The following is an 11,575-nucleotide window of genomic DNA, read 5'->3' as shown; positions in this document are numbered from 1 at the left end:
CGTGGAACATGAAAATCTAAGCATAATTTAAGAGCAATTTTCTAATAAAAATAGCTTCTTTGCCATGGTATGTAAATTCTCTTAATCACTGTACAAAAAGGAACATTCTTAGAGCATTAGATAGTCCTGTGTTGGAAGAAAGAACTGTGTTTCAAGTTGGTTGACTAAATGGAATTTTTTTTTATTTTTGCTAATACGACATCTCCCAAAGATATTAATCCCTAAAGTATTTTAGACAAAACAAAAACATAATTAAAAATGTCAGCTGTGACCAGATTAATATTGTTTTAGGTAATGATAAACCTTTTTTCACTATTTGTTAAGCCTTTTTCCCCCTAAACCCTTTTTTTAAATGAAATCTTATGTCCAATTCCAATGTTATCAAATATGTTTTGCTGATTGAATCAAGAAGAGGGATGTGGGAACCATTACTAGTTTAACCTTATCATATCTACCTTACAAGCAGCTCCTGAAGAACTGTCAAAGTCTTCTAACAACATTGGAAACTACTGGTTTAGATGAACTCTTTAAACTATTTTTGTAGTTTATGTCATGACTGACTGCCTTATTATAGATAAATGTATATTTGGGACCAAAGATCTTGAGCCATTTACTTACAATATGGAAAATCAGGGATCAGAAAGAATCTGAAAAAATCATTTGCTCTCTCTTCTATCTTTATGAAAACTTTTATTAGTAGAACATGATTTTAAAATAAAAATCTTAAATGTAACTCTAACATATGAAACAGATAAACGTTTTTATATGCTTACTTAGGAAAAAGTAAGAATATTAAGGCTGGTTTGTTAGGGTCATAAATACAGAATTGGGTGTGATGTAAGACATATGTAGTCTTAAAATTGACAAATATTTCATGACTTACCTGCTCTCTATCAGACATGATGCTAGGTACTAGAGTTACAGTGATAAAATTAACATTGCCCCTGCCTATTTAGAACACAGTCCAAAAGAGAAGAAAAACCTTACACAATTCAGTGTACAAAGCATATTTTAATTCTCTAATATTAAGAAAATCTTGACTGAAATAAGTAATTATAAATGATATAAAAATCAACTCACAGATTCTTTAAGAGCACAGTTCACTTAAACAAAGATGGCAGAATTTTATTCTTGAATTGATGTAAGAATGAATGAACCTGGCAATAGAAGTTAACATGCCAATGATCTTCAATGTATTAAAAGTATTTGTATATTTTTAATTAGTTTTAAAAATGTATTTCAGAAAAAAAATACCAACAAATGTTTGGTGAACATTTTATTGTACACTGAAAATGACAAACTATTCAGTATTTATAAGGTGTTTTCTTAACAATGTTGAGGGAAGGACATTTTATTCCATTCATAAGTAACAGTCAGTCTCTTAAGTTCTCACAGTAAAAGTGTTTATTTTCAACTTCATTTGAATGCCATTGTACACATACACATGCATTTGTTTATATATTTCATAAATGTGTATGTTTACAAATTCTAAACAGATGTTTTAAATCATTATCGCTCATGTTTTTCAATCCCAGGTTTTTAAAAATTTTAAGTTGGCTTTTGTTATACTCAGTAATGATCCTGTATCATAATACTCTTAAAAACTGAATATAGTCTTTTTCAATAATAAAAAGAAATAAGAATACCATTGGTTTTTGTAAATTGTGTGATGAGTGATGTAGACCCACTTTTAAATAGAAAGACATGTAACTTCCTTATTAATATGAAACACAAATCTGCATCTGCATGTATTCTTTTTTTTTTCCTCCTTTCTTGTTTTGCACTGGAAGAGTTATTTTTCCTATCTAAGGTTAGTATTTGTACCTGTGCTGGCATCTTAACTCCTTTCCACTTCAAAAGCCTTAAGCTGCTAATTATCCCTTTCTTTTCTTGTGGATATTCAGCCTTTTTCCTTTTAGGTAGATACCTCCCATCTGGTTTTGAATATGCTCAAATCTCTCTCTTGTGGTCTGGGTGAGGTAATCAATCCCTCAGTCATCTCCCACACTTTCTTCTAACAGTTGTCCTATCATTACCAATCCCTTACTCCCTTCACAGCCAGATTTCTCAAAAGGGCTGTCAGCTCCCAATCACTTCTTAATCCAGTCTGGCTTCCAGGCCCATTACTAAACTGAAACAGTTGAGGCGAAGTTCAGCAGTGACCTCCATATTGCCAAAACCATGAACTTTTTTTTTATGACTCATTCTACTTGAAGTTCAATTACAGGTCATCTTCTCATTTCACTTTATATTCTTTCTACACTATTTCATGAGCTTCTATCTTCAGTTATTAGCTATAAAGATTCAAAAATTTTATCACCTGCCCACAACTATCATCTGAGCTTCAGACTTACTTAACTGTCTTCTTGATATCTTCATCCCACTTAGATGTTCTGAAATACTGTAAACTTTATGTCCAAAACCAAACAATGTTTTTTCTCATACCCCTTTCATAAAATCAAACAAAAATATAGAAAAAACATGGGGCGCCTGGGTGGCTCAGCCGGTTAAGCATCCGACTTTGGCTCAGGTCATGATCTCACAAACTGTGAGTTCAAGCCCCGCCTCAGGCTCTGTGCTGACAGCTTGGAGCCTGGAGCCTGCTTCCGATTCTGTCTGCTTCTCTCTCTGCCCCTCCCCTGCTCATGCTCTCTCTCTGTCTCAAAAATAAATAAAATGTTAAAAAAATTTTTTTTAAATATATACAAAAAACATCCCCTTCCCTGATTTTTCTTCCAAAAATTTTCCAGATTTTTTCTTCTTGATTTACCCAAAGATAACAGGAATGTTATTTCAAAAAGATATATGCACCCCTATATTTATTGTAGCATTTTTTACAATAGCCAGGTATAGAAGCAGCATAAATGTCCATCGGTAGATTAATAGATAAAGAAGATGTGTGTGTGTGTGTTTGTGTGTAATGGAATATTATTTAGCCATGAAGAAAAAAATGAGATCTTGCCATTTGTGACAATATGGATGGACCTAGAGAGTACCATGCTAAGTGAAATAAATCAGAGAAAGACAAATACCATATCATTTCATTTATAAGCAGAATCTAAAAAAGCAAAAGAAACAAGCAAAAACAGAGACATAAATACAAAGAATGGATTGGTGGTTGCCAGAGGGGAGAGGGTTGGGAGGATGGGCAAGATAAGTGAAGGAGACTAAGAGGTATAAACTTGGGGTTATAAAATAAGTAAGTCATGGAGATGAAAAGTACAGCATAGGGAATATAGCCAATAATATGTAATAATGTTGTGACAGATGGTGACTACACTTACTGTGGTTAAGCATAGCATAATGTATAGAACTGTTGAATTACAGTTGTACACCTAAAGCTAAGATGACATTGTCATTTCTATTTCAAATAAAAAATGCATATAAAAAGTCCAGTCTTAATGAGAAGAATGGAATATTTTATGGTTAGTTGGAAACAAAAAGGTATATCATAATACTTAGCTTAAAATTAAGACAAAAGTTCTCTTTTAAAAAGCCCATTCTTCCTGAGTTTTCTTCCTTGGTAAATGGCATTTGCAAGTCTTTAACATTCTATTTTCCTGACCAATATCTAGTCTGCCATTAGGACATGTCATTTTTAGATGTTGAAAATTTATCAGATCATATAGTAAACTTTATCTTCACTATTTTCTCCCTCATTCATATTACTGTGATCTTTCACTTGGGCCACCTGAGTAGCCTAACTGGTACTTGCCATGGCTTTTCTTACATTCCTCCAGTATATTGAGCCAGTATATTCTTTACTGAAATGCAGGGTGAAAGCTAGAATCTGTATATGGCCTTTAAGGCCTACATAGTCTGGCTCCTGCCAACCTCTTCTTTCTCTTTTAACATCTCTGTATTCTAGTTCTTTTCTCAAATGCCATTTATTTCTGGCCACCTGCCTACCCTTTGACTAGTTGACTCTGATTCTTCTTTCAGTCTCTATTCAGTCATATTCTACGGAGAAGTCAGACTTCCCTTCCTGCGTCAGTTTTCTATGTGTTCCCATAGCATTTCTTATTCATCACACTTTCTACAGTTGTTATTAGTGTGATTCATTGTTTAGTGTTTTCACCTACAAGTATTTTAATGTTTTTATATCCAACTATATATTCAATGAAAGCATAGGAGAGGAGAGTCATCTCAATGAGAGAAGATTGATCGCTGCTCCTTACTGAATTACCAACGCTTATTTTCTAGCATGTAGTAGGTGCTCAGTGAGAAAAAGATGAATAAATGAGGTAAAATTGTTTCAAGTAACATTTTTTTCTAATGAGTGAGTTATGTGCCTTAGGTATATAAATTGTAAGATATGAACATTAAGTTCATTTTTGTAATAATTTTACATTTTGAATATTAATGCTGTAGATTGAAATTTTATTTTCTTTGGATAAGTCTTTATTTGTCATAGAACTCGAAAAATATGGAGGATCTGTGGTTTCATAGTTGATCACTAGAGTGTGCTATAACATCAAGGCTCTTAATTGTGAAAAGTGGCATCTGCTGTTACACTGGTTTGGAAATTGTAAAGGAGTGTATAATAGTGTCATGCCATCCATAGCTTGACTGTTTGGTAAGTGGAAGTTAATGTTTTAAATAGCTCTAAGTTATCACTGAGCACTGTGTTTTATCTGATCACTAACGAGTAAAATAGCTTGACTTTCATTTTTTAATTTCATCACAGAAAATGTGTAACCATAAGTGAGCTCTTTAAAAAGGAAATAATAAAACAGGTGAAGTAAAATATTAATTCACCAAATTATATATGCACAACATTCTGCTAGCCTCTATTATGTGTATATATAAAAGTGTTATATACAGGCCTAGTCCCTTAAATGTATTTGAAATCTACTTGGTAAGTCTATATAGGCACTACATGGAAGTTAAATTAAAGGTCAGGAATGAAATTGGAGTACAGTATAATAATATGAAGTCACAAGGCAATATATGATTTAAGTGATAGATGAGTGGTTCAGAGAAGGGGAAAAAATGGCCATGGGCTGGAGATGTGTTTAGTTCATAAACACTTTTCTTATTCAGTGCCAAATATTTGACCATTATATGTATGGCCATATGAATAGTATTAGAAAAATATTGATCTATTTGCATTGCCACAAGCATTTCAAAAGCTTGTTTTTGAAAAGAAGAGAGGAGAGGGGGTAGTGTAAATAGAGGAAATAGTGTAAATAGAGGAAACAGTGTTAGAGCAAAAAGCAGAAATGCTATGATTCTTTAGGAAATTTTCATGGCAGGGATGATGGAACTCATCTTAGGAAATTCCTCAAATCCTACATCTTGTTTTAATTGTAGAAACTGTGATTTTTTTTTTTCCCCTGAGGCTAGAGAAATCTAGGAATGGCAATGTTATTTGAGGATTTTAAAATGTAGAAAATGGGTTTGTGTAATTTATGTTTATTGTTACTTGTGTGTTCTTTCATATTCCTTTCACTTAAACACCCCCTTACGTAATTCTGGGCAGAAACTGATCTCGTGTTTCTTATTGGTTAGGAAAACTAGTTGTGAGATAAAAACTGTTACATCAGCTCTAAACTTACATAAAAATCTTTATAATTAAGCTAATACAGAATTTTTTTAACTGTATAAGTAATTTATTCTCAAAGTCTAAATTTGGCAAGATTAATGTTCTTTGAACAAAAATCTCTGAAAGAAGATTTTATTTTAGCCAGCCTTTCAATGTTGCTTTTATTTTCAAAAGGCTAAATTTTATAGATTGTCTATTGAGATGTCTGTTTTGCAAATACCTAAAGCTTAATAATGTTGTGTTTATTATCTGGAAACTTAGCATGTTTTGACATTTGTTTAATCAGAGCTCTGTTTAACAGTTTTGCTTCATTCTAAGATGAAATTTTCATGGACTTGCAGTTGTTTGGGTAAATTTATAACTAATGAGATTATCCATTGAAAAACCATTAATGGAAAGACTTCTGGGATTACCATTTTATAAAACAGATTTGAGTTTCAGTCTAACATAGTAGCCCTCTGTGAACCTCTCCTGAACCAGTTTTATCACATGAAATGAGAACAATAATGCCTGTCATACAGGTTTATTATAGGGCTTATATCTGATGATGTATATGAAAGTACTTTATTATAAAATCTGTTATACAGGTGAATTGTTATACTTAAGCTCTGATTTTCCTAACTTTGATTTAATAAGGCCTGTATAAGATAGTGTAGTCCTGATACTCAATTTGTTTTAGCCAGTATCATAGCATTTTCACAGACAGTTTGTAGCTGCTGCTTCTTACTTAATTGAATAATAATTGATTACACAATATTTTTCCATTTCTTTGCAAGTGTCTAACACTTTTAGCTGATCCCCAGACACCAGAGGGAGTTTTGAGCACCACTTAAGTCATTATCTGTGTTTATTCCATGCTATGCTTCAGTGCCCCTGGAAGGCCTCTAATCTCCAGTCTTGGACTGACTTTATTGACTTTAGGACTTTTTTTTTTCCTAAGAACCTTTCCAGGAACTTAACCATGGGAATTTGCATTTAGTCTTTAAGATACCTCTTTATTCCATCAGAATGTAGAATTTTTTCTATTTATTTTGTAGTTTTTATCTCATACTTAAAATCCTTTGGCTGATTCAGTTCATTATTCCTGATTATATTTTTACAAATGACTGTGTTCCACATGTCCTGCTGGACACTGAGAGACAAACATGAATGAGGCACAGTGTGTACCTTGAGAGACTAGTCGAGCAGTTAAGGCAGGCGTGTAAATAATAATAACACAGTGTGTAAAGTTCTGTAATAGTAGTTGAAGTGCTTTAGGAGTAGAGAGGAGGTGATATTTGAGCCAATCCTTAAAGAATAAGAAGATATTTGTAGTGGAATATATTCTAAACTAAGGGGAATAATAGAAAAAAGGCATTTGTGATCATGGAAAACATACTGTACTCTGAGTAAAAAAGACCAGCTTTCAGCTGTCCCTGCTACTTACCCAACCTGTGAATAAGGCAATTATGTAATATTCTTTGAGTCTAAGTTTCCTAATCAGTGTAATGGAATAATACATGCTGCTTTCTTTACAGAGTATTATGAAGATTAAATGAGATAATGTGTATGAAAATACTCTCAGTAAATTTATTTGCCCACACTTCAGGTCTGAACATTTTAGCTTTCAGCGCATTTTGTACTCTGGCCCTACTGGTTCATTTTATTAACTTTATATCCCTTTTAATCGCATCCAAACTCTTAAGCCAATCATTCTATTTATTGAAAAGAACAACTTACCTTTACTTAAGCCACCAGAATCTTTTACTATTCCATGTATCTGTACTACCAAAAACCCTGTGTCAGTGCCACCTTCCTCAGCTTTAATGCAGTTTCCTCAGTGAAGACAGCAGTACATACCCTCATCCATAGTATACCAGTTTCTCCTGTGAATCCATACTACTTAGTACATATTGGTACAGGTATCAGTTGTTTTATCTCATGTTCTTTCATCATTGTTTAGATAGATTTTTAAATCTCTCCTCCCAAAATTTTTTGAGGGGAGGGACTGAGTTTTAATCAGTCAGATTTTCAGCACCATAGTGCTACACATACCCAGTAACTGCATAAACAAATCAAGATGTCAATATTTTAGGCCCTGTTTGTTCATTCTCTGACTTTCTTTTAAATCTGTCTAGGCCTACATTTGCTCATTCCTGAAAGAGAGCATTGGATAAATCCAGATAGTCTCTAGGGTACCTTTCTAGCCGTAAAATTCCACAATTAGGCCAGTCTCTGTAGTACCTTTGTTAAGTTTTTCCCTTACAGGAATACTTCCTACCCCCCTTATCCTGTACCCCGTTACTGTCTTTTCCATGAAGCCCTCTCAAATAACCAAATCTTTAAAAAAAAAAAAAAATGTTTTTAATGTTTATTTTTGAGAGAGAGCACAATGTGGGGAGAGGGGAAGAGAGAGATGGAGACACAGAATCTAAAGCAGGCTCCAGGCTCTGAGCTGTCAGCACAGAGCCCAAAGTGGGGCTCAAACTTACCAACTGTGAGATTATGATCTGAGCCGAAGTCGGACACTTAACCGACTGAGCCCCACAGGTGCCCCTAACCAAATCTTTTTTGATTTTTATAGTCCTTGTTAGATACTAAATTATTTTCTGCTATACTATGTCATTTTATATGTTTTCTTCCTCATTTAGTTTGTGAGTTCTTATAGGATAGAAATATAAGATATGATCTCTATATTCTAATTCCTGGCTTATCAAAGTATTTACTATAATAGTTGCTCACAGAATTTGGCTGCTAATTATCTTGTTTATATGTATTTTGAAACAGTGCTAATTTTTCACTTTTATTCATAAACTATTAATGTGGAACTTTATTTACAAAGTTTTCTGTATTTCCTAATGTATGTTTGATAATAGTAAATGCTTATATGAATATTATTATAAAAATAGACCATTTCTTGCAAGATCATCCTCTGTGGTATTTTATACACATGATTTTATGAGTATAGTTTTTTTGTGTTTTGTTTTTTACTTATAATTTTAAAGGGAAATCTGGCCTGACTCAGGGATTCGTAATTCTTCCTCTTTATTTCTGTTAATAGTTTTGCTAATATTACTAGAGGTCTTAATCTCCAGTTTTGGCATTTGTTTTGCAGATGTTCCACTCATGGTTCTCCAGGACTAGAAGGCAACCATATTTCAGATTTACGACTTCTGGATAGTCCCAAGGCTAACTGATTAGTTTTGGAGCCTTCAAAGCTACGCTGTTGCTTAGCACTGAAAGATAATATTAAGACATTGAGAATAGTATGATATTGAATAGAATGTATTATCTAACTACTGTCTGCTCCACAGTTTTAGTTACCTTTCTGTTTAGTTATATTGTTTCTGCTCCATCTCACCTATTGGTGTTTTCTAAAGTTATCTCTACAGCACTGATCTCTGCAGCACTGATCCAAATAAAGTATTAGCTCTCCTTTCTTCTATTTCTCACCTTACCATTCTATAAAGAGAATGCAAAAGCTTCCAAGTCCCCTTAAATTGTAGGTCATTGGGAACAAATGTGGAAGAGTATTTGAGAGGAGATTTTATATGCCAAAATTTGGGAAGATGAATGAAAACTCATTGTTACTATTCTTTCAGTCCCTGGCTGTCTTCTTCATTGACTGCTCCTTCCATGGTAGCCCCCGTCACTTTTGCATCTATTGTAGAAGAAGAACTACAGCAGGAAGCAGCTCTTATCAGAAGTCGAGAAAAACCCTTGGCTTTGATTCAGGTAAATAAGTTGCCTATAATGGACTTAATTTAGGGAAGAACTACATTACATATCATCCACATGTCTTAAAATTATGTTTGTTTTCATTGCAAAGGGGCGTATATTTATTACATTAAAATGTAAACATAAAATTAAACTGAGGCACTCAATAAGTATCAGTTGAAGTATTCAGGATAATTAATTTAGAACCAATTATCATAAGCTCATTTTTTTTTTTAGCACTGGTGATACTTTAGACCATTTTAGTTTTTAAAAGTGATCGATAACAAACTTAGCAATATCCAGTTCTACACCCAGCTTCTGTGTCAGTAAGTGTCCTTAGGTTGTAAGCCACAGATACCAACTTTGGCAAACTTAAGGGAAAGGGAAACTATTAGAGGGTTATTAGAATTCCTCAGACTTAGTTGAAAGACTTGAGAACCAGGCTTAGAAACAGGTAAGACCCACAGTTGCCCCAGAGAGCTTAGAAGCAAGAATTAGAAGACTTGTACAGTATCTCACTGAAGTTACTGGAATGAATGGATTCCAACAATTATTTTCAGGTGTTGTTTTTTTGTTTGTTTGTTTGTTTGTTTGTTTTTTTCCTTTCTGCTCAAGATTAAAATTCAAGGCTGGGTAGGTATCTGATTATTCTAATTTAGGCCTTAATCCTTCTTGCCAAGGGGATAGCAGGATACTTAGTTTTGCTGCATTGTATTCACAAAAAGTGGTACTTCCACAAAAGGAAATTGGGAAGCTAATATAATTCTTCTAAAATAGTAAAGCAAGGCTTGTTGTTGGTTTTTTTTTTCCACCCTTCTTTCAGATCGAGGAGCATGCGATACAAGATTTGTTGGTTTTCTATGAGGCATTTGGAAACCCTGATGAGTTTGTCATTATTGAAAGGACACCACAGGGACCATTAGCAGTACCTATGTGGAATAAGCATGGATGCTAATTTGCTGTGGAGTTGAAATGCATTTTTTCATAAATCATGATTGTTATAAAGAAAAGCTGTGGAAAAGAGTTCTTACAATTTGGTAACATTCTAGATAGAATAAGAAAGGATATAATTACTGAAGTTTAGTATTTAATGTTTGTATGATTAAAAACAAATGCCACAGAATTGTGATTTTAGTAACTTTTTATGTAAAAATGTGTGAGAGGAAAAACTTACTGGTTAAGATTAAGTAGAATTATTTCTTCTGAACAATCTTAAAAAATACGAGTGATTGAAGTGTAAAATTTAAGAGTGAGGCATTAAAAAATAAGTTTCCATGAGAATTTGAGATAAATAAGTAGATTTTGCCAAATGTCTGTTGTCACTCTTCTTTTTTTATGTGATATTGATGAGCTTAAAGTAGGAGCATCAGCCATTATTTCTGATCCATTAATGGCCAAAAATTTGTATTTGCTACAGTAGTTGTTTCCATTCTTGGGTCTTTTTTGATCAGGCTATCATGTTCTAGGTCTATTTAAAGCTTAGACTGCTCGAATGCCATAGTTTTTCAATTTGTACAGCACATTCTGCATTAAACTACAGAGTCCAGTGAGAAAAGAATATGATTACAATTCTGAAATGTAGTCCAAGATAATGGTTCCTTTATAAAATTTGGAGCCATTGTGGGTTGTTTTTTGGTGGGGAGGGGAAACATTATAAAAGCCTGATTGTGAGAGAATCAGTTTCTCAAAATGTTAAAATTTTCCAAAATAAATGCTTAATTATACATATAAGAATTGAATAGTTTTGAAGACCCTTTACAATATTATATAATCAGAAGTTCTCTGAGCCTGAGTTATATCAATAGACATAAACATTGTTTTCTTTACAGTATGCTATTTGTTTTTGAGTGGTTAAATTTTTTAAAAACAAATGTTAAATGTGTGCTCTAGTAAACTAGACAGATTGGGAAGGTTAATCTTCTAGTTTCTGAAACATAATCGTAGGGGGACATAGAGGCAAGTCACTGCTGTAATTCAGTTGATGGAAATATGGCTGAAATTAATACTTGAGATTTAGCTCTACCGAAAACAGTAAATTTGTAAGCAAATGTGCAATAAAAAATAATTGATCTATTTTACTGCTAATGTGTCTTTGATATACTATATTGACATCTACCATAGGAGGAATTATTAATTATTCCACCTGATATACAATAGATGTAATAAGTTGATGTTGTATATTCACTCCTTGATTGCTTAAAATAAGGTGGTTTTCCTAAGATGCATCTGTGAACAGTTTTATGTTTGACTACATTGAAAAAAATGGATTTTATGTTATTGAAGCTGCAGTAAAGAGGCCTTCTGAAGTAATGGATTTATTTCATTCGAAGCTCT

At 33.2% G+C, this 11,575-nt stretch overlaps 1 protein-coding gene across 4 annotated transcripts in view; it reads left to right on the top strand.

Moving 5' to 3' along the window:
- IBTK (inhibitor of Bruton tyrosine kinase) overlaps window positions 1-11,319 on the top strand; it is a 91,163-nt gene extending 79,844 nt beyond the window's left edge. For all 4 annotated transcript variants that reach the window (XM_060616030.3, XM_060616028.3, XM_060616029.3 and 1 more), the window contains exons 27-28: window positions 9,127-9,259; window positions 10,065-11,319. In XM_060616030.3, coding sequence (XP_060472013.1) covers window positions 9,127-9,259; window positions 10,065-10,196 — 265 coding nt within the window. In that variant the 3' untranslated portion in view covers window positions 10,197-11,319. The remainder of the gene's footprint in view (window positions 1-9,126; window positions 9,260-10,064) is intronic.
- Window positions 11,320-11,575: the final 256 nt, after the last annotated feature.

Source organism: Panthera onca, chromosome B2, assembly GCF_046562875.1.
Source record: "Panthera onca isolate mPanOnc1 chromosome B2, mPanOnc1 haplotype 2, whole genome shotgun sequence".
NCBI lineage: Eukaryota > Metazoa > Chordata > Mammalia > Carnivora > Felidae > Panthera > Panthera onca.
Note: the sequence above shows the minus strand (reverse complement) of the source record. Positions and strands in the feature narration are given on the sequence as shown.